This window comes from Arvicola amphibius, chromosome 2, assembly GCF_903992535.2.
Source record: "Arvicola amphibius chromosome 2, mArvAmp1.2, whole genome shotgun sequence".
Classification (NCBI taxonomy): Eukaryota; Metazoa; Chordata; class Mammalia; order Rodentia; family Cricetidae; genus Arvicola; species Arvicola amphibius.
Window position 1 is genome coordinate 86,599,616 of NC_052048.2, and position 24,295 is coordinate 86,623,910.

Here is a 24,295-nt window from a genome sequence, read left to right on the forward strand (position 1 = left end):
GACATTCAAATTTTCTCTTCCATGTGGAATTCTAAACCTTACTCACTTGTGAATTCTGTTGCCCAGAACATGCTACCATTCCCTAAACATTTGCCAAGTAAACAAGGAAAGGAGGAGGGGGAGAAATGGAAATCTCTTTACCCTTACTGTGGGTGATCTGTTTGTATGTGTTTTCCATTTGTCCCTCACAACAGCCTTAAGATGCTCAGTCCAGGGTTAGACAAAGGGAAGCCAAGGCTCAGAGAGGCTGGTTCACAGGTCTTAACAAAGCTAAGCTGCTATTTAACCTCAGGTCTCCGCCTCCAGAACCCATCTTTATCTCCCTGCTGTACTGGATCTCTATGAGCCACCCATTATTCCATTAAGCAAAGATTCATTGTTTTGTATGTGAGGCAGCATTTTGAGGTTCACTGTGCTCTGCATCATAGCATGAAGGATTTCTGAGTTGAAATTTGTGCAATTAAATTTATTTTTGATTTAATTTAAGATACTGGATGTGTAAATAACAAAAGTTTAAACCAAAAATATTTTGGTGTTTGAGAGTGCGCTTGACATTGTTAACTTGAGTGATCAAAGGGATAAGAGAAACAGATAAGGAAATAGGCAGTATTTGGTGTGTCTATGATAAGCATTCCTAGAGGGTATTGCTTCCCTGGCAAAAAGCCTCCACAAAGGTACCTGCAGGAAGGAAGAGCAGTTTATCTTCTTGCACATGGCTACAGAACCTGAGTAGCTACTGAGTAGCAACCACCATCACTGCCCACTCCTATGCAGTAGCCAATTGGGCCTTAGGCCAGGAGAGCACATGAGCTTCATAGACCACTTGTGCCAGAAATTAGGACTCAGGTTGCTAGCACTAGAGGACAGGTAAAACAGCAACCTCAGGAATGGGGCACAGCCCGGCAAGTCAGAGCCAAGCTGTGCATGAGTTCCACTGAGACCGAGCGTACTTGCTCTGCAAGTCTGTCCATCATGCTGCAAGAGGGCACAGGTGTTGGCAAGAGGCGTTTGTCCACTGCTGTTCCAAGAATCAACTTCAGTTAACCTAGGTTTCACTAAGCAGATATCCCATGCCACACTGAACAGTGCCCACCCTGGTGGCCTGTCCTTACCCTATTTCAAAGTGGCTACTTGTTATCCCTGAATCACATAAAAATGGCAAGACCTCATTAAACAAAGTGTCACATGTTTGTTTCCACCTTTCTCTAATGCTGTTCCCAATGACAGCCCATTCCCTCACTTCCTTCACACCTCTGTGTGCATATCATTATGGGAAAGAGGCCATCCCTGGCCACACAAGATAAAGTAAGACACCTCGTCCACTGTCGCTAACACCCATCTTTCTTTGTTTTATGGCCATAGACCTAATGCTGTTTTTATTTTTTAAACTTTTATGACTTGTTTGTTTTTACTTTATGTGAAAGGGTGTTTGGGCCCACACAAATGTCTCTGAACTGTGTGTGTGAAGCATCTGTAGAAGCCAGAGTCAGACCCCCTTGATCTGGAGTTACAGACAGTGGGAACCACCACATAGATGCTAAGAATGGAACCTGGGTCCTCGGCAAGCGCAGCGGTGCTCTTAACCACTGAGTCGGGCAGCGCCATGGTGTACTTCATTATGCTGTGCTTAGCTCAGCATATGGAGCCTGCCAGCCATGGCCCTGCTTCTGGCCCTTCAGGCTTCTGCCATCACACTTCGAAGCCTCAGGGCTGTCCACCTCGGAACCCCTTCTTTCACTGTGGCCCTGGTGCTCCGTGTTTTATTTTACTTCGTACTTATCCACTCCTGCCCTTCTCTACAGCCTTCCAACCCATACCTCTTACCCGAGTCGCCTGCTACTGCTGATGAATGACAAACATACTGGTAACTCTGTCCTGAATTTTTTTCATGATGTGGAAGTGTGTCCCATCTTTTGATGTAGCATAGTCATACATACTCCTAGTCCCTCGCTAGCAGTTTGAGAGCCTGGCATTTTACGCATTGGTCCTTACATGGTGTCTTATAACAACAGAAAGAATGGTAGCTTCTGTCTGGATGCCCCTTTTTCTGTTGTAGGCTCTGATTATTATCTCTTAAATCTCCACAGAGCTTTACAAGTTTCCTGAGAAATACTCATCTACTATATACACGTCCTTTTTCTCTGTCTTACACATGTATGGTCATACGAACTCGCATGTTCATCTACGACTTTTGACTGATTGTCCCTAAAACACCTAAAACCTGAATACCAGATTGAAGCTTCCCTTGGTCCACTTCAGCTAATCTCAAGAAACAAATGATTTCTGTAATATGACCATGTCCCAAGAGAAAGACAACATGCTTATAATGTTCTAGAGTGTAAGGTTGCCATGGTGTTCTCACGTGATGCACAACCTTATTGGAGTTTGGTTTTGTTCCCAACGTGAAGAAAATGCCAGTCTTCAGGATTCACTCAGTAGAAAGAGAATAATAAAAAAATAAAAAAAATCGTTGCATATTCCCCTGGTGATCTCAAAGTGGGTCAGACGACTATTAAAAGGAGCTGAAGGTCTTAAACAGAGCTTTACTTTAAGTGTAACAACATCTCCTACATTAGTGAATGCGCTTACGGTTTCCAAATGTTCTTGGCTTTTTATTTTAATAATAGGGTAACTAAAAATAAATGTTCATTTACCCCAAAGAAAATATTTTGTGCAGATCTGTGCTACTTGAAAAGTAGACTTTTGAGTAAAACTATTCAAGTGCGGTCATTTCTGATTTCATGAAAGTAGGAAGAAGCAGAGCAGCTTAATTTACAGCATGCCAGGAGAACAAGGTAAAGGACAGTTTGATACAAAAGAATTGATTTAGGTGCTACTTTTAATGCACACACAGAAGCATTTAGCTTAAATATCAGCCTTTCAGGGAAGGTTTTTCTTCCCATCAGATGTCCTAGCTGGGTGTAGGTGCTGCCAATGGCAGAACCAGATGCAGCTTTAGTATTCAAGGTAGACGAACAATAAATAGAATAACAACTGAAAATTGCAAGATATAAATTCCAAATCACACACACAAAAAAAATTCCAAATCACCAACTTGCCAGCTCTTAACTTTTTACTAGGCGGGGAAGATTGTTCTCCCTGTAATCTTGGCTTGTTTTCAGGGTCTATTCCTCACTGCTAGCCCAGATGAAACACCAAACCCGTGTCCTTTGAATTTGCGCAACAATGCTTTAATACCCAGAGCGCCTCCATAAATAGTCTGTTCTCCCCACACTCTGGAGAAAACAGCCCCATTTAATTGATCTAAGCCTGAGGGCTCAGAGGAGTGTGGTGTCCCCTGCTTCTGCCCCTGCCCTGGCAGGAATGTTTACCTAAGCGGCAAAAGCACTGCTTGCCAGACACACCATGTTGCTGCTGCAGCCTTAGCAACCGTAGCCAGCTTTTTGTTGTTGTTTACCATCTGGTGAGCCATGCTCCTTTAAGAAACATAAACTCCTTCTCCTCCTCACGGGCCTCAGTCTGTAATCACTCAAGGCCTGTCAGCTGCCTGAAGTCCTCCGGAGGAACAGCCTAAGGAAATCCTAAGAAGAAAAGTTAAAGGCTGGCAGATGGGCAGAGGCTTTTTGCATGAGAGTAGCCAGAGAGTGCCCAGGGGGCATCAAGCCCTGGTTTTTATGTCTGCAATGGAAGTGTTAGCAGCTGGGACTTGGGAGGTTGCATTCAGAAGGCGTGGAATCGCTGCAAATGGTTTTGCATTTTGGTGAACAGTAGCTCTTAGGGGACACTGTGCTGTTCTTGCAGAGCCCCACAATGAAGATTCAGGAGCATCCCAGTATATCTGACACCAAACAACAGAGGAATCAAGATGCCGATGATCAGCAGGAGAGCTTTGTCCCTGAAATGCCCCAGTTGGACCTGACAGCCTTATGCGATGATGAGAAGAACTGGGAAGGTAGGTGATCCTCTGCCATAGGGGTGGTCTTGCACTGAAAAAGCACGATGCATAAGTATATACAAGGCGTGTGACTGCATGCCTGTGCGGATGAGAGTAAGAGCTACGCATGCAGAAGAAACTGGGTTTCTATAAAAAATTAAAAACGACCGTACATCCTTTACCAGGCAGCGTAGGAACATGCTGTGTTCAGTGTTGCTAAGGGTAGTTGCAGTTCAATCAAGGAAAATAGGATGGCTTTGTCTGAGCATCACCTTGGAGTAAGTTTTTAACCCACCAAGAGTGCTGCCCCTGCTTGTAGTATGCTGTGGGAAGCCGGTCACCCACGACCTCATCCACTGTCCGTCATCTTCAGCTGCCCCCTACCAGTCACCCCACATCACTCCCTTCCTGCGGTACACCTTCCAAGTTTTCAAGGAAGATGTTTTTCTCTGCTTTTCTTCTATCTTTTAATGTATGCATTTAAAAAATCCAGGTTGGCACACTAACAAGAACACTGAACGATAATGCGTCTTTGCTGAAAACCTGTGACACAGTTTTAGATTTTTTTTTTTTTTTTTGTCCAGATATGTCTAGTGAAAACATCAGAAATTTACTTTGAGGAAGACGTTAGCTATATCAAAACTATGTCAGAGGGGGACTCCAGCAGTTCTATGGAACCGCCTTCTCCATCCCTCTGCCTACACTCAAAGCCATGCCAGCACCCTATATAGTGGTTTCTGAAGGCCCCAGCCAGGGAGAAATGGGCTCCTGGCTTCAGAACGGCCGCATAACTTAACATAAGGCCTTAACAGAGAGTCACAGCTATGAGAATCAGCCCTGCTGGTGCAGGCATTCCCTGTCCCCTATCCAGACCCACTCCTCTTTTATCTAATGACCAAAGTCCCTCGGAAAAGCCCACATGGTGAAAGGTTGACCTAATTACTGTCCTGGCATGCAGGGCTTTGTGAGAAAGACTGTTTTATTTCCATTTTGCCTCCTGTAATCTGAGAAACCCGTTCTGGTTATTTTCATATAATTAGGCAGCAGATCTGAAATTCTGTCACATCATCCCAACTCAAGCTATTCAGAGAAAAAAAGAAGCCATAGTTGGCTTGCTTCATGTCAAACTTAACTGATCTATTTCTGGATATCAACTAGTTTGTCATTCATTTTTGCCCACTTTGAAATAATCGTATGCCTTTTTAATCTATAATTCACAACAACCTGCCTTCCCTACCCCCAAAGAGTCTCAGGATGGTCACTGATGTCTAAATAAGAACAAAAGGAAAATAAATAAATGTATTTGCATTTACATGATATGGTCGATCTTATAGCTTTTAAATAAAAAGGAGAAATCGGAGCCAGAATTCAAGTGAGCTGCATTCACATTCTGCTCCTCCCCTGAAATGGACCGCACTTTTTTTTTTTTTAATTATTTCTCTTGGTTAATCACAAATTTAAAATTTTCTCTCAATACACATAACCTAAAAAAAAAAAATCTCCAGAGTAGTTGAAAGCCAATTTTGAGTTTCTTAGAAACCATCCCATTACTTTAAAGAATTTTTTCTGCCGAGAATAAAAGTGAGGCGAGACCAGCATCTTCTTTAGAAGGCTGGGCAGGATGTTTTCTAAAAGGTCACTTGTGAAAATACACTTTACAGGCTGCCTCAGGCCCGAGGCTTGTGTAGGCAAACTGCTGAGGCCGCTCTGTTCTCACTCACGCATGTGATTGGTGTTGAACTTCTGCACTTTTAAAATCTACAAGGATTCATCCTCAAGGTCATTTTGACTGTTTGGTTATTGTTCTCAGTAACCGTTTTGCAATTACAGATTCTGATTTCCAAATTGCTTTGTGACGGGAACATAGCCAGAAGTACAGTCAAAATAAAGAAGCCAATTTGTGAAGCTAGAGTAATTGACAACAATAAATTTGATGGCTAGAAAATCATCTTATTTAAAGCTTCAGTGGAAATAAAAAGCTGTTTTTCTAGTAGCAAATAACTTCACACTAGTTTAAGTTGTGCACACAAAAGAAAAGCAACAAAATGTAAAGATGGAAGCAATAATCACCAAAGTGTACAGACCAATATCCACACTCGGCCTCCAACACCCCCAAACCCACACTGTGGAGGGACACTCTGGGTTTGCATGCCTGCTCCCTGGCCTGTATCATTGGTCACAGACTGAGGAGGAGCCGGGAAGAGTCAGCTGATTTCGGGTGGCATGAATGGCTGAGGCCGGAGCCCTGAAGCCTGTGCCTGGGAAATAATGTTCTCTGAGTTCTTAAGCTTAGGATCAAGGGAACAATGAAAGAGATTGAAACAGTAAGTAGATCCCATAGTCTACGGAGTGGAACCCTTGCAAGTGAACAGAGGTCCCAACTAAGCTTGCTTGTTCCATGTCATCAGCAATGCCTTCACATTTTAAAGCACATCATGGAATCAGTCAAGGAGTTATTCTTTTTGGTGCTAGGGTTTCAACTCTCCAAAGTTAAATGGCTAGACAAATTAAAGGCACTGCTCTGATACTGAAAGGTAATTAGAATTGTGTGATTAAAAATGTTATTAAGTCCCACTCATGCTAATTTGTAGGAGATGTAAACACACAGCTATTGGGTTTTTTTTTTTTTTGCCCTGAAATTAGGCTTAAAGAGCACTTAGACCTGAGAATGGTAGCTCACACTTGTGATCCCAATGTAGGAAGACAGAGGCAGCAGAATCACAACTTTGGGGCCAGCCTGGGCTACAGAATGAGACCCTATTACACAGGCTGGCCTTGAATTCAAGTTCCTCCTACCTCAGCCTTCTAAATGCTGGGATTACAGGGATGTACTATCACAAACAGCTACCAGAGTATTTTTTTAAAGGTCACAAAATAATTTTTCTCATTTATTACTTAAAATTGAAAACAACTTTAAAGAGAAATTCTCCAAAACTCTCCAAGAGTCATGAAGAGGGACTGGCGAGATGGTTCAGTGGGTAAGGGCGCGTGTCACCAAGTCTAATGACCCAAGTTCAGTCCTTAGAACTTACACTATGAAAGCAGAAAGCCAACTCCCAAAAGTTGTCCTCTCTCCTCCATGTATGTACCACAGTGCCCTCAAAGACAATCAATCCGTCCATCCATCCATCCATCCATCCATCCATCCATCCATCCATCCATCCTCTCATCCATCTACAGTGTACACAAATGCAATCAAACCATCTATCCATCCACTCATCCATCCACAGCATATACAAACACAAGCCATCCATCCATCCATCCATCCATCGATCCATCCATCCATCCATCCATCCATGTAGAAACGTATTTTAAAAGAATCATGGAGAAGCAAGTGATCATAAAAGACCTCCAATTGAACCCTCTCATCATACAGTTAAGAAAGTTGAGCATCTCCTAACTTCTAGCTCATGCCCAAGGAATGCTAAGCATGCATCCCATCAAATAAGGTAGATGAAAACCAAACTTTGTGTTCAAATCCTGGCTCAGCTGCTTGATCAGTTCTGTGGGCCTATTAGGAAATCTGTCTCCATTTTGCCTTGATTCCATTGTCCTTAAATAGATGTAACAACAGCAGCAAATAATAATACATAATAGATATAATCATTGTTTTGCATGGATTAAATGAGCTAGTATCTGCTGTCCTCCACATCCTATGGGCACCATGTAAATATTGCTGCTTTTCTCTAGAACAAATATCTCTAAATATACTTTTGGGGGAAACTCAACAAATACTTTGTATGACATTTTCAAAAACAATTTTTTAAAGAAGCAAAATCAATAATAACGAGGCAGGCCCTCCACATATTTGCTAAGTGCTGATCATTCACACAAAGCTCAGTTCGGTTCTTTGTAATAAGCTAGATCCTGGATTGTGAAGTGCTGCCCTTGAAGAAAGAGCAACTGTGCCTTAGCAGGGTCCTGAAGACAGCTTTCTCTGAGGCACATGAGGAATAGAAGACAGGTAGGGTAGTACTTTAGTAACTGATTAAGAAACTATGTGTAGCCAGGTAGTGGTGGCACACTCCTTTAATCCCAGCACTTGGGAGGCAGAGGCAGGCAGATTTCTGTGAGTTCGAGACCGACCTTCAGAGATTTCTGTGAGTTCTGGTCCACAGAGCAAGATCCAAGACAGCCAAAGCTGCGCAGAGAAACCCTATCTGGAAAAATCAAACAAAAGAAACTATGCATAAATGGGCAAACCCAAGGGTCAGTCACAATAGCATTGTTCTTACTGCTTCAAGTTGTCAGTCCTGTTCTGTTCGACAATTTAAGTATACCTGTTGAGGCCCTGCTTCTTAACTTTGCAGATAGAGGCAAAACATATACATGAGCCTTAAAAATTAAACCTGGGCCTGATACAGCTGACTGCTAAGGTTCCTATCAATCTGGTAATTGAAAGACTTTTTGAACAATTTAGTAAGATTACCATAGTTATAAAGTTGAATTTTGGAACACTAGAAGGAATTTATGAAAGCAACCTCTTCCCCCCATTGTGGCCTCCGTCTTTCCATGTCTGAGATGGACAAGCACCTCTTTGAGCAGCTGAGAAGAGAGTTATGATATTGTAACAAACAGTGGTGGCTCTAAATAACAGAGTTGGAAAAGAAACATGGAAAATATCTCCTTTAATTTTGTTCAGATGTCTTATAAAAAAAGTCATTCCAATAACCAGTTTCTTCTATATAGCCAAGGGCTCCAGCCAGATAAGAGTGCAGCTGTCTCAATACCCTGCACCAGCATTTCTCCGAGGTGAAGGCCTTCCTGTGATGAGTTCATTTCTCTTTATGCCCCTGTGAATTGTGGTGTCTGAATTAGGACGCCTCAGAACCTATTCCTGTCGCTTAGATAGCAGGACCACAGCTTTTCTATTTGTTATTTCTGATGACCTGCTATGGTGTCAATGACCTGAATGAATTAATTTTTAATTAAAAAATGGCATGATTCTGCCTAGAGTTCATTGTGAGGGCACTGAAGGGAGTTTTATTTGAAAATGAAAATGTGTTCATTTCAGAATTTGCTGTGGGAGGAGAATCCAGTGTAAAGCCTTGCATCTTTTCTGTTGTCCCTTTGAAAACTTTTCTGGCAATACCCTTGTTTCAATGTTTTGGAGTTACTGACTAAATATAAAATCCTTGTCAAGCAGCTGTTAGAAAGGCTGCTGATGCACAGACTGGCTGTCTGTAAAGCACATACTCTGATTCATACTCTTCAGGGCAGCTATCTGGCTTCCTAGTTGAGTGAATACTAGCAAGTGTAAGCTAGAATATTTCAGACTAACATGGGGAACTGGCTGTATTGATTCCTTAGTATAGGAGATACATACTACATATCAGTGTGTGACTTTCTTAAGTGGGGTCCTTTAAATGTGAGACTCTATAGAAGGGAGAAATGAAGGGCACTCACCTAAGTGTTCCATGTCGCAGAAGTGGGGAAATTTCCACTTCTGTTCCATCTGCAGACCAATTATGCCACATTTCTCTTTGTTAAAGCTGAAATTTACAATGACTTTACATCTCTAATCTCTCAACAATGGGTTCATCTATCCTACCTATGTGCTTTAGTGGGAAAGTGCAAGAAATTCCTCAGCTGTCTTATTTCCTATTCAACACTGATAATTCTAGGAAAGGATGTATTTGAATTTTCTGTTTGCTTGTTTTTCTTTGTTTGTTTTGTTTGTCATTGAAATGACTGCATCAGGACAGAGACACAAAATGAAGCTATATTAACAAGAGAATGGATAGACAGCTTCAGGTTAGCTCCCAAGCACCACTCTTAATTCAGTCGGTTTATGATGAACTCATGACCATAGAGAACAAATGCTTGAAAACTCAAAAGTATTTTCATTTTAGAAACTGTATTCTGCTGGATGAAAATTCAAATTGAGGGGGTCAGGATCAAGAGTAAGATCCTTCTTTTCAAGCTCTATTTCGTTTTTCTTGAGAAAAAGAAATGTCAAAGTAACTAGCATGCTCTCCAATTAACACCATACTTTGTGATATCAAAGCTCCATGTCCCCCCAAATCAGCTCTCCCTTCCCTTGGTTGTTTACCTCTCTGTGAAGCGGCTGTGGTCAGCTGGAGGGCTGCTTTGGCTGACTTAACCCTCTCCCAGTCTGGACTGACTTGATTTTTATCTTAGGAAATTGAAGATGTGGTCTGGTCAGTTTAACAGTCTCATCTTCTGCAACTTAACACTAAAGTTTATGTTTCCCACAGAGATTCCTTTGCCCTGGCTCACTTCTTTCCTGGAGGTTTTCATCCTTTTATGCTGGTAGAGCTACTCAGTCCTAACCCTGTTACTTAGCTGATACCATTAGTCCAAAAAATGAGATATTTGTCTCCTGGCTTATCCACGTGCATTGCCCGACGTTTTGAGCCTCAATAAACAAGACTTTTTTTCTTGAACATTTTTTGTTTTTCAAAATATTTATCGCTGTTTCCAGATAGCTTGAGTTTCTTTAAACTTTTCAAACCTTGTTCTTTATGACTTGATATTTTAGGTGGACCTGCTAATCTTTCCTCTTTTTGCTGTGAAGTCTTCCTGAGTTTCAGGCAGTCATCACTGATGTTTGTAGCTCCAACACATTCTAAAATAAAACCCTGACTTAGAAGTTAGAAGGCAAGAAGGCAGGCCAACTCTTCTCACTCACTGGGGGGCTCGTGCTTAACTTCTTCAGATTTGGTAGCCTTATCTCGCAACAGCCTGGAATCAGTAGTTCTCAGACTTGACAACCATGGGGGCACTTGGCTCATTGGAGCAGTTTTTAAGAATGTGCACACTTACGTGTGTGCATATAGATGTACATGTGTGTGCGTGTTTGTCAGCCTGCTTGTCAGTCGTGCCTAGACCTTCACTTAAATACATTGTATTTGGGGTGAGTTAAGGATTTGTATCTTGATGCCTGTTACCTGCTCCCCTGGGTTACTCTAAACATGTAACAAGGGTATGAAGTTTAAGAATGCCGCTAATCTGGCTCTGACATTCTGGGATCATGATCTTGTCTTTCTAGATACAAAGCTTAAACACATTTATTCCACATAGCTGCATACATTTTCAAGCTTCATAGTTGAAGGAGCAACTAGGTGTTCTCTATTTCAAACTCTAGGACTCCCAGAATCTAAGGTCATGGCAAGTACTAACCAGCCTTATGGGGATCACTAAATGGCAAGTACACTTGAATTTTTATGCAGAATATTACAAGTAGAAAATGGCATGCCATACAAGATCTACTTTGAAATCTTTTGGATATAGTTTTAAAGGTTTCTTAATATTTATCTCTTTTGTACAGGGCAGGGTGTGTGTTGCACCTGGGCCACAGTGAACATGTGGAACTCAGAGAACAACTTGAGAAGTTGATTCTCTCCTTCCACCATGGGAGTTCCAGGATCAAATTCTGAAGCGACAAGGGCAAAGCACAGGAAGAAGCAGGCTAATCCTGAGTACCATGCAGAGAAGCACAAAGAGAAGCATGCTAATCCTGTGTGCTATGCAGAGAGACACAGGGAGAAGCATGCTAATCCTGTGTTTTGTGCAGAGAGGCACAAAAAGAAACATGCTAATCCTATGTACTGTGCAGAGAGATGCAGGGAGATGCATGCTAATCCTGTGTACCATGTAGAGAGACACAAAGAGAAGTATACTAATCCTACGTACTACGCAGAGAGGCACAGGGAATGCATGCTAATCCTGTGTACCATGAAGAGAGACATGGGGAAAAACATGTTAATCCTGTGTACTACGCAGAGGTACAGGAAGAAGCAGCTGATCCCATGTCCTGGGCAGAGAGGCCCTGGGAGATGGCTTACCAAATGACCCACAGAGACTGTAAAGCCTTGGTAAATAGGATCTCACAAGTCTAACATGGCTCCTTAATCGTCAAAAGAGTCAGGGAGTATGTAGACTCTCCCTGACACTCATTCCTCTTTCGGTGGTGCTCCTGATTGGAAAGGTTTCACTCACCTGTTGGGGAAATTGGAATTATACACAATTGGATATACACCTTACAGGCTGTTCCTTGGGGCAGCCCTAGCAAATTCTGTTTGGAAGAAAGTAAGCATAGAGATAAAGGCAGAGGTGGGCGTGAGGTACAGTGCTGATGTCAGTTAGATATCGTGCCTACTCTGGACCTTGGATCTGAATGAGAAAGCACTCGGAGGGCAATAACCCAAAGCATTCAGGAAAACTGGGTAATGATGCTCTCAAGAACAATGCTCACCTCTTAACCTTCGTTTATTTTCCAGAGCCCATCCCTTCCTGGCAGCAAGAGAATGTGGACTCTGATGAAGCCCGCCTGTCCCCACAGGCTGGGCGCCTGATTCACCAGCTTCTGGATGAGGATAGTGACCCCATGCTCTCCCCCAGGTTCTATGCCTATGGGCAGAGCAGGCAGTACCTGGATGACACAGAAGTGCCTCCTTCTCCCCCCAATTCCCATTCTTTCATGAGGTATGTTTTATGCTGTTGATGGGCAACTTCCCCAGTCACACCACATTGGACCAGTTGGAATGAGTAGCCCACTGATGGACAGCCATTTTGTAACAATTAAGTTGGGAACTTGTGGAGAGACACACCCGAAGCTCTCTGTCCTAATACATAAGCTGAGCTGGAATTCCTACTTATTTCTACTTGAGCTGTGGCCCAACTGCAGATCTCATTGTGAATTCCAATTAGCACCTCCTTTCCAAAGCTCTGTCAAATGTAACATGCAGGCTTCTAGCCCATTTCAGATTGCCCTGATAATGCTAGTGGAAATGAAAGACACACAGGCCTGTTTAAGGGTTGGCGTATGTGGGGCACCAAGTCAGAAATGCACCCATCCACCGGGTTTTTCCAAAGGGGAGAGGATGGGTCACCCCCCTGTGCCTTACACTCTCAGACCCCAAAGCCACTCCCCATAATTACTGGTCATTCATGGGGCTGCTAACCCAGGCCACGCTCTTTGCAGGCGGAGAAGCTCTTCCCTTGGGTCCTACGATGATGAGCAAGAGGACCTGACACCTGTGCAGCTCACCCGAAGGATCCAGACCCTTAAAAAGAAGATCCGCAAGTTTGAGGACAGGTTTGAAGAGGAAAGGAAGTACAGAGTGAGTTCTCCACGGGGTCTCCTGCACCAACACATCCTTCAGCACGTCAAGCAGTGACTCCCAACCCGTGGGTCACAACCCCCTTGGGGGTAACATATCAGTTAGTGTGTATATCCAGTATTTACATTATGAGTCATAACAGTAACAAAATTACAGTGATGAACTAGCAATGAAATAATTTTGTGGTTGGGGTCACCACAATGTGAGGAACTGTATTAAAGGGTCATAACATTAGGAAGCTTGAGAACCACTGTTGCAGAGGCTACCAGAAACTGATAAAAGAAGGGAATTTTATTTGTTGAGCTAAAATTTGATTCAAGATTATCTTCGACAGTTTCCTCCTTGCGGGCTCCTTCCAGTATTGGCTCTGTCGCATTTTCCCAAGCCAATGGCAAGAGAGCGTTTTCCATGGCAGTGGCAGTAGATCTAAGCCCACAAACTCCTTCACTTTCTGTTCCATTGGCCTCATAAGCTGAAACACACAAATAATAGAAAAGGAGATATGGTGTAGAAGTGAAGCGGCGGGCTGTGTCCCGCCACCCGGCTAGCTTTACCCAAAATAATTACACGGAAACTGTATTCTTTTAAAACACTGCCTGGCCCATAGTTTCAGCCTCTTATTGGCTAATTCTCACATCTTTCTTTAACCCATATTTAGTAATCTGGGTAGTACCACGAGGTGTGGCTTACCGGGAGAGATCTTAACCTGCGTCCATCTCGGAGAGGAGCAGCATGGAGCCTCACTATGGCGAATGCCTGAAGCGTCTCCCTAACTCTACTTCCTTGTTCCCACAATTCTGTTCTGTCTACTCCACCTACCTAATTTTCTCTTAAAGGGCCAAGGCAGTTTTCTTTATTAATAATGAAAGTAACACATAAACACTCCTCCATCAATATGGACATTACAGGAATCCATGATCATAAAGATCATGTTCATTTGCCCTTAAGGAAATCTGTGGAAATATCAGAAATAAGCAGTAAATGTTTAGTCTAGGCTTTCCTTCCCAGCCCTCCCACAGTGACAAAGCGGCCAACCCAGAGGTTCTGAAGTGGACAAATGACTTGGCCAAATTCCGGAAACAGCTGAAAGGTAAGTGAAGTTGTGGACCTTCTGGCAAAGCCTGGTGTGCAATAAACCAGGAGACAAACCCCTTGGGTCTTGCTGAGTGCTAGCACTGGGGTGTCCCAGGCCTGAAGACCCATCCCGGTTCTCCCAGTTCTTTATAGGACACCATCCCAAGACTTTTCATAATGAGATTAGATAAGATATGAATTTCCCAACATGTCTTCATCGGCACACACTTCTCTTACAAGGATGGTTTCGTGTCAGTGCTTCAGAAGCACCAACACTTGCTGGAGTGCTAGAAAGTGTCTCGTCAGAGATGAATCTGAAAAGGGTGGAGACTCTTTCCCTCAGACAGCTTACTAGAATTAGCAGCTAGTCCCAGAAACAACTACCTGGAATAAACTGAATGGGGTGATGGAAAACGGTAGTCAGTGGTTTTAAATCAGCACATCTATGTGCACTAAGGGACTGCGTTGAAGCTGTCCAGTTCTGAAATCAGAGCCCATGCCTAGACAGCCAAAACTCAGGTGCTAAAAGCTAACACTTTTCAGGAATTAGAGTTTGGGAAACACTTCTGAAGATTCAAGAAGAGCCTACTAGTTTGATTTATTTTCTCGTACACTATAATTCAATACTCTATAGAAAAAGAAGTCATAATTAAGCTGTTATTGACTTGACAGTTGAAGCAATCTGGATGAAGCAAACCTCACTCTGTATCTCTGTTTCCAAATCTAACTGCCCAGAGTCAAAACTAAAGATCTCGGAAGAGGACCTCACCCCCAGGACACGGCAACGAAGCAACACGCTCCCCAAGAGCTTTGGTTCCCAGCTAGAAAAAGAAGATGAGAAGAAGCAAGAACTGGTGGATAAAGCCATTAGGCCCAGCGTTGAAGCTACCCTGGAATGTATTCAGAGGAAGCTCCAGGAGAAGCGAGCAGAGTCCAGCCGTCCTGAGGACATTAAGGTGTGATGCTCTTACAGAGCCTGGGGGAATGGCCCATCCTCAACCAGTGCAGCCAATACAGTGAGAACACAGGTCATGCAGATTGGTGCTGAAACCTTTGCCACACTTACCTCCTGGTCAGCTCGCTTTCCAGCCAGGAGGTACTCTCCTCTGCTGTCTCCTGGCATTACAGTTTTAAGACCAGTGTACGGCGGGAAGAGGACAAGGGACAGGTCAGGTCACACAGATCCCTACAAGCACAAAGATACCTTTTAAAACTTCCCACACATGTACAGAAGCATGTGAAAGCTGCTGCATTTCACCTGCGAGTACTTTGGTCTCTGACTACCGATTGAGAACAGATCACTATGTTGACTCTATGCCAAAATGAATTTATTGAGGTTAGTAGGTGGCTTGACTCTGAGTAGAGGGATTATATGCAAATCTTTAGGAGTGTATAGTCTGTAACTGAAGTTATTGCTGAATGCATTCAGCTCAGTCCATGTCTTCAGTGGGTCTCTCCTGCCACGCAGGTGTTGATGACATCCAGGTAGCTGTTGACAATGGTGCTGTGCGCTGTGTGTTTCTAGTGGTGGGTCAAGAGGCTCTCGTTCCGATGTGAGCTTTGGACAGAGCATTTTAACCCTTCCGTTAAATGAGCTTGGCAAAATAAAGAAACTGGAATGTGCCCAAATGTTTTCCTCATGTTTCATTTCTTCCCTCTGTGTTTACACAGGATATGACCAAGGACCAGATTGCTAACGAGAAAGTGGCTCTGCAGAAAGCCCTTCTGTACTATGAAAGCATCCACGGGAGGCCGGTATGTGATTTACCAAACCTTCTCATGAGGGTCTGTTGTCTGATTTTGGAAAGTCTCTATAATCTAGTGCCATCCAGGAAATAGTGCCCCTAATAGATGCCTTTTCTTTTTTTCTTTTTCTAACTGTTCTGAAGGCTTGGCCAATAGAGTTCTTTCTGTTAAGTATTAGATCTTAAACTTAACTGAATTCCAACAAGTTAGACTACAACTAAACTTGAGTTGCCAATATTCTGTTGAAAAGGAAGGGAGGTAAAGGATGGAGGGGAGAGTACAGAGTGCATAAAATTCTGAAGTAAGGGGAAGTCAGTCCCTGTAAGCTGAAGGAGACTCTAGGCTTCCATAGCCATATTATAAAGGGATTAAACCTGAACGACATATCATAAAACAGTTTCTCTGCACTGCAGGGCACAGCCGGCATGTAAAAAGGATTTCTGTCAGTGTATAGAACACCAAGTGGGAAGTTCAAACTGTAGCTTCACCTTTTTATCAGATCAGGAAGCATCTGAGGTTGTTGGGTATTTAGCAAGCGTGTGTTAGGTGTTTCTTGCTAACTCAAGGGAAGCTTTTAGTAAGGCAGGCTTCTGCTCTCCTCCTTGGGGAACTTAGACAGGCCTGTTGTCTACTAGTCTTAATAATCTTCTTTTCCGAGAGTTGACAAGAAAAAAAAAGGGAACAACAGCAATTCCTTCAGGCAGGTCTGAGGAAGCATGAAGTTTAGATGCGTGGATTTTTATGAAGCCCACAAATACAGGCCTCTTCCTCCCCTCTGTCTTAACTACAAATTTAATGAATTAATGAAATTAATCATTTCTTCTAAATGATGTTCTCTTTTCAATACGGAAGCTTCCAGAATAATATGTTAAACTCTGTTTTAAACAAGGCACAATATTAAACCATGTTCTTCAGAGGCTAGGCAAACCCTCTACCACAGAACTATCCCTCCAATCAAAGGCTTTGGGAGAGGGGGGTGAGGACTCTGGGCATACCTAATAGTTAAGCAATTCTCAGTGACTGGCACAAAACTTATCATACAATGTAAGCCCCGGGAATATCACAGGTCTCCAGGCACGCCCCATTGCATTTTAGTTCTCAGGATATTAGGGTGTTGTTGTTGTTGTTGTTGTTGTTGTTGTTGTTGTTGTTGTCTTGTTCACTCGTGCTGATTCATTTTCCTGGACTGTTCCTGAAGTGGGAAAATACTAGAACTCTGGGATAGCATTCATGTTTCAGCCAAGTTTGGTTTCAGATTCTTTTTTAAGGCACTTAACCAAATAGCGAGTGCTCCAGAGTTCAAAGATTGTGAAATTGTGTCCTTCTGTCTGGAGTATTAAGGACCAGAGAAGCAGAACTGAACTGCTGTGAGCAGAGTAGAGCCCCTTTGCCATGGAACCTCAGAACCGCAAGTGTGGCGCTTGTGGCCACCAGGGGGCTTCTGTGACACTGTTTTTCCCTTGGCGTAGTTCTTTCCCTTGCAAGGATGATTCTGGCTGGAATATTGACAGAGTCCTTCAAGGGCTTCCTGACCCATGCCCCCCACCTGAGCACACAGCTGCATTCTAAGTGGATCAAACCTCATTGCTGGTGCACGGATTTGTGTGGCGGAGGGATTTTTGCGGTTGCTGTTGTTGTTTATGCTGTGGACACAGCTCTCAGTTGGGAAGATTTTTATTCGGTTTGTACCGAATTCCGCAGTACAGATACTGAGCCTCAGAATTGTAGGAACTTAGCTTGGCAGAAACCTAGGGCTGCTTAAGTAAGCTTTTGAACTCTTGGTTGATAGATACTTATCACAGGTTGTCAAGGCAGGAAAAAGAGATTATAGACACACAGAGACATTTATACATATACTGACCTGTAAGCGCAAAACAGATAATGTGAAATAGCAGCTTTGGGGTTGCATAGTAAATGCAACGGATATCACTGCCACTACAACCATGTGTTCTCCTCTCTCCTGCTTGCTTGACATTAGATGATCACAGTGGGGAAAGAGTGGACTCTGTTTACCTGCCTGTTATTAAGAATACAAAATATTAGTTCTTTATCTTATTTTACTCCCTTTCAGATAGATCAAGATTCATTCATCTCACAAGCTAGAGAACAAATTGTACAACAAATATTAATGTCATTTATCTCTGATCTCAGGTCTCTCTGCCTCTCTCTGGGTCACAATGCTCTAACTTCCTCAGAAAGAAAGCAAACTTCCCTTGATAGATAGCCAATCTGAAAATCAAAGTAGACTTTTATTTCTTAGATATGTGCTATAGTTAACCCTAAACCACAAACACTATTACACAAAATGTGCACATATTTGCAATGCTAAGCTGTCATTTCGAGTCCCCTTATCTCATAAAGTAGACGTTCAGAACTCGTGGCTTTTTCTGAATCTGCAGATCCTAATTTAACAGGCCACTGGCCACCAGGATCATAGTCAAACAGTCATGCACTACGCAGCTCTCGGCAAAGCTGTTTGCTTTAGCTGAGCGTGCTGCAGATGGGCATGTGTGACATTCAAAACCAAGTGAGCTTCTCATTTCCTGTGAGCTATTATTAAAGCGTGTCCTTTTCAACAAGAGTTTTGAAAGTCTTCCAAAATGATGTCACAGAAAAATATGAGAAATAATTGAAGTCCTTTCCCCCTATATCACCATTCATAATAAATGTGTTGGGGAGAGAATGGGTTGTTTGACCAGTGCCTCTGGCTTCTTCTTAATTCGTTCCCTCGCTGGTATATTTTAACTCTGTGTTTCAGAACCATTTGACTAACACAACATTAGGAGTAGTCAAGTTAACATTTAAATTAGGAGTCCATATAGAAACACTAACCCCTGATTAGCTGTTGTTTTGACTTTTCTAGTCTTTATACAAGCGTCCTACTATTCTTAACTTATAAAAGATTTGCTTTTTTTAAATTAATTGGTCCAAAGTTCAGCACTTAGAAGAGCCCGTGATCCCCCTGCTAGATCCTGCTTCATTCAGAGCTGATGTATCTGTGAGTAGCGAGAAACCTGGGCTGGAGTCCATACACCCAGTTGTCGTCTAAGCTCTCTTGCCCTGGGGAAATATCCCCTCTGCAGTGCTCAGTTTTAGCCGCTAAAGAACAAGGCTTGCCTAGCTCTAAGATTCCACGGCCCTAATTTTGTCTTTTTCATCACAGTAAATATGTCACTTTTTTTGCCATTCGTCTTTATATCCAGGTAACACCAGTCAAATGTTGTAGAAAAGTTTTGTTTGGGGATAAGAGAAAACCCTTGCAACATAAAGGCAGGCACACTGGGCTGTCCAAACTTTATGATTTCTACCCTGTGCTTGCCTCTAGTTAAGTGTGGACAGTTATTGGGTAAGTGTCCCCTTTGGGTTTTAAAATAGTCCCTGACTCTTACAGAGAAGCAAGTGAACAGCAGAAGTGTCTCTGTGTTGCATTGAAGACAGAGTGGGAATGCTGCTGTGTCCCTGATCTTCTTGTCCCATGTTGATTGTTTTTTTGCTTGTTTGTTTTAAGACGGGGTCTTATTATGTAGCCCTGGAACTTGCTATGTAGACTAGGCTAGTCTTGAACTCATAGAGCTCCACCTGCCTCTGCCTTCTGAGTTCTAGAATTAAAGGTCTGTGCCACACACTGGCTAATGCTCTTCTGCTTTGTCTTAAGAAATACATCTTAAGAAGCACTCTGTTTCCACACACTGCAAAGCTATTCAGCTCTACTACTTAAATGTAAACTAAGGCTATGAAAGAGGAGAGAAAGGATTCTGAAGAGATAGCATATGCATGTTTGGCCTAAAGTAATTTTCAAGTTAATTTGAGTCATCAACTATTTTCTGTTCTGACTCCTTCAGTTTACCATCAGAAAGTGACACACAGAGAATTCTGATGGCCGGTGGGTTTGGTATAAGCTGAGGAGCGTGGTGAGTGAGCCATAACTTGACCCATGTGCCAAAGGGCTCCCCAGAATGTGCTGCCCTTGCCTGGCAACACAGCTTGAGTGTTAGCTGCTATTATAGGTGTGTGGTGGTTAACAGTAAGATCTTCTATTTCGTATGAAATGACTTTCTGAGTTACCTTGCTGTCTTGATGATCATTTTTAATGAAGTGATTGATTTTAAAATTTAATTTCACATGATACATTCTAGAAACAGAAGCATGTCAGTGATTCTTAAAACTGTGATAAAGAGATAAAAGGAGAGATTATTATTATTGTTATTATTATTATTATTATTAATTACTATTACTACTACTACTACTACTACTACTACTACTGCTACTACTACTACTACTACTATTACTACTATTACTAAGAGCAAGAAACCAACAATGTTTTGCAGTACTCTGCTAGCTGGTAAAATTTATTCAAAGTGATTTACTATTGATCATGTTGAAAAAGACATATACAAAAGCCATACAAGACAACATATTTCCATAATCCAGAACTGTCTTTGAAGTTGAATCTTCTAAAGACTGGGAAAAATGGTAAAGCCATTTGTCTTATATGATTCCCTACCTGAGAAACTCTTACTTTCTTAAGCTTTTAATAATGATAGAATGTAAAAACCCAGCAACCAAATCTAAAAATAGATTTTGCCTCATAGTACATTGAGGTTGAGGAACCAAAAGGAATACATGTATACCTATGTGTTGGGCATACCTAGATAGGTTCATTCACTAACATTACAAGTATTTATAGAATGTTTCCACTAGATGAAGTACTAAAATACCTACTCAGGATGTGAAAACATAAGCTCCCACATTCAACAGGCTAGATAGTGAGGCAGGAGATAAATGTGTGAACAATTATGATAGAATGTAAAAGTGAGTGGGATTTGATGGTGCATACCTTTAATCCCAGCACTGGGGAAGCAGAGGCTGGTGGATCTCTATGAGTTTGAGACCAGTCTGGTCCACAAAGTGAGTTCTAGCACAGCCAAGGCTGTTACACAGAGAAACTCTGTCTTTACAAAATAAAAACAAAATGAAAATGTAATGAAATGTAATGAAAATGAAAATGTAAGTCAGCAATGGCTGACTTACAAAATACTGGCACAGGGTAAGGTTATCTAACATTCCCTATGAGAGAATCTTTCGTGCCCCACATTGGGCACCATTATGTGAAATGGAGACTGTGCTTTTATTTCCCAGCCACTATAATCATCTGAATAATCACACATAAAAAAACTATATTAATTACAACACTGTTTGGTCAATGGTTCAGACATATTCCTAGCTAGTTCTTACATCTAAAATTAATCCATTTATATTATTTTATATTTTACCATGAGGCTCATGGTTTGTTACCTCACATCTTGTTCTTTGGGCAACTTCAAGGCATCTACCTGACTCCACCTTCTTTGTCCCTGTATTAAGTTTAGTTTTCCTACCTACCTATATTCTGCCCTGCCATAGGCTAAAGCAACTTCTTTATTAACCAATGGTAATAAAACATATTCACTGCATACAGAGGGAAATCCCACATCAAAAATATAAAAGGGTTTGAAATTACAAGGCATCACAAGAACAAAGTGTGCTGTCTTAGTTAAGGTTTCTATTGCTGTGATAAACACCAGGAAAAAAGCAACTTGAGAGGAAAGGGTTTATTTCATTTTACAGCATATAGTCTATTATGAAGGGAAGTCAGGGAAGGAACTCAAGCAGGGCAGGAACCTGGAGCAGGAGCTGATGCAGAAGCCATGGAGGATGCTATTTACTGGCTTGCTCAGCCTACTTTTATAGTATGGGAGAGGGACCACCTGCCCAGGGGTGGTGTTGCCCACAATGAGTTGACTCTCGCACCTCAGTCATTAGTCAAGAAAATGCACCACAGGCCAATCTGGTCAGTGCATTTCCTCAATTGAGGGTCTCCCTTCCAAAATGCCTGTGGTTTGTGTTAAGCTGACAGAAAAGCAGCCAGCACCAGTGGTGGCATGGAGGACAAAATCACTCTTCAGGACAGGACACAAGGAAAGAGGGCTGCACCAAGTTGGTTTATGATCTGCAACTTCCAAATAAAGAAGAGAGAAATCCCCTTCCTTGTAAAGGGAATCACACATAATTAGGCATGAGATAATCTAGTCTGTTTCTGGAGTTTGAAATACAGTGTAGAGGAGAGAAGTCGTAAATGATGAAGGGTTTCAAACCCTATACAAGGAAACTGGACTGGATTCTTTCTTGCTGCGTAGAGATTTTAAGCCGTGTGCCAGATGAAGGAAATGAGGATGAATCATCCAATGGATTCCAGCAACAGAAGTTCCTTGAATACTCTCTGTAAGCCAGAATCATACTTTTAAGAGAGAACAATTTCGTGTGAAAGAATTGCAGCTGAATGAGTTGATTAAAGTACCATATGATAAGCATTATAATAGAAACATTTGGCTTCTTCCTTGCCCCCCCCCAAGATAATGGACCATTCGGAGATTTTGAACCTTGAGTTTCTTGAATTCTTTTTTACATTTTCTTATTTATTGGGAGGAAGCACAACACAGCATACAGAGATCAGAAGACAACTCGTGGGAGTCAATTCTCCTTCTACCATATGGGTTCTGAATGTCAAGCTCGGGTCATCAGGCTTGGCAGATATGCAACTTTACCTGCTGAGTCATCTCACATCATCACCCCTTAAGGAGTTTTGGTTTTGTTTTTTTGGGGGGTGCGGGTATTTTAAATTTTATTTACTTACTTTTACATGTGTGAGAAATTGGCTTGCATATATGCTTGTGCACCATGTGAATGCATACCTGGAGCCCACGGAGGCCCAAAGAAGGCATTGGGTCCCCTGGAACTGATTACAGATGATTGCAGACTGCTGTATGTACCTAGGTCCTCTGGAAAAGCAGTTAATGCTTTTTTTAACCACTGAGCCATCTCGACAGCCACCCACCTTGAGTTTTAAGTAGCAGCTTTAGACTTATCATAGTAGGCTAAGAACATAGTACATTATTCAGACATAGAAGAAAGTATACTAATGGGGTGGTTTCCAATGATTGGCAGGGTAAACCTGTAGTATTTTTATTTATTGACTAAATGTTATTGAATAATATTGGTCTAACTAAGTTTTGTAAATTGTATCATCTTAGGGCCACAAAAGTCCAGAGCATGCTGGGACAAGGGACAGCATAACCTGGGAGCTGACTTCTCACTTGTCCTGGTCTTGCTTTTCAGGTAACAAAGACTGAGCGTCAGATTATGAAACCTCTGTATGATCGGTACCGACTGGTCAAACAGATCCTATCCCGGGCCAGCGCTGTCCCCATCATGGTGAGTGCATTCTTTCTCTTTCCTTTGGTAGCCCCTGGCTATTCTAAGAACACCTGGTTTTGTTAGGTTTCAACTACTGCTGTGATGAGCACATGACTAGAAAAACAACTTGGGGAAGAAAGGGTTTAGTACAGCTTATAGTAATAGTCCATCATAAAGGAAAGTCAGAGATGGAACTCAAGGAAAGGACCCAGGGGCAGGAATTGATACAGAGGCTATAGTGGAACACCACTTATTGGCTTGTTTTCCCTGGCTTACTCAGCCTGTCTTCTCAGAGAATCCAGAACCAACTGCTCAGGGGTAGTGTTTCCCACAGTGGGCTGAACTCCCCCATATCAATCAAGAAAATGCCTCACGGATATGCTTCAGACCAATCGAATGAGGGTATTTTCTCAACTGAGGGTCCCTCCTGTCAGACAATCGTAGATTGTGCCAAATTGACAAAAACTCACCAACACAGGGCTCTAACCATGCTATCCTTGTGAATATAACCCCCCTTTTCCATTGGAGGAGTCCCACCTATGCATATAGGTCCCTAACTGTCATTCTCATTAAAGGTCAGGCTGTGGTAATTGAACCAGCCATATATATCCATGTCTTACCACCTGAGGAATGACTTTATCATATATACATTCCTCTGGCACTCATGGGGCCAGCACCTAAGCCCATCCCTTAGAGCCACAGCACAAGAGGTAAGGCTGGACCTTCTCCAGACTCTTCATTCCCAAGAGTGCCTTCTGATTTCTGTTACAGTCTAGCCCACATTCACTGAGGGATGACTCCCTAAGAACTTGGCCTGAGGAGGACCCTCTAGAGAGCTCCAGTGAGAAGGGCCTTGTTTTACAGCTGATGGGGGTGGAAAGGGAGTGGAAGGAGAGAGTGGGAGCCCTAGTGTTTGGAAAGCTGCCTACCATGGCCGACGACTTGAGATGTAACTGCTGTTAGCACCTGGATTTGATCTGGTCAAGGGAGAATGACAGTTCCTCTCTGGCTGTGGGAAGTCTTTTACCTGAGAATCCCCTCCCTAGGCCAGATATTGTAGGGCTGGTAATGCCTATCCATCTCAGAGGGCAGCATTACCTGATTCAGTCAGTGCCCTTGTCTGATGTCACAGCCTTGGCTTGATATCACAACTAAAAGGCTTGATCTCTTTAGCTGCTACTGTTATCTAGTGCTCCATTAAATCTTGTTATTCGTTTCTTTGTTTCTAAGCCTAGAGTAGTCTCTCACATTTATTTTAGTA

General features: G+C 42.5%; 1 protein-coding gene across 1 annotated transcript in view; it reads left to right on the forward strand.

Annotated features, from left to right (window-relative positions):
• Fam13a (family with sequence similarity 13 member A) overlaps window positions 1-24,295 on the forward strand; it is a 91,541-nt gene that overhangs the window by 57,268 nt on the left and 9,978 nt on the right. Inside the window, exons 8-14 of the mRNA XM_038318568.1 lie at window positions 3,763-3,913; window positions 12,139-12,343; window positions 12,843-12,981; window positions 13,990-14,071; window positions 14,791-15,011; window positions 15,727-15,810; window positions 22,957-23,052. Coding sequence (XP_038174496.1) covers window positions 3,763-3,913; window positions 12,139-12,343; window positions 12,843-12,981; window positions 13,990-14,071; window positions 14,791-15,011; window positions 15,727-15,810; window positions 22,957-23,052 — 978 coding nt within the window. The remainder of the gene's footprint in view (window positions 1-3,762; window positions 3,914-12,138; window positions 12,344-12,842; window positions 12,982-13,989; window positions 14,072-14,790; window positions 15,012-15,726; window positions 15,811-22,956; window positions 23,053-24,295) is intronic.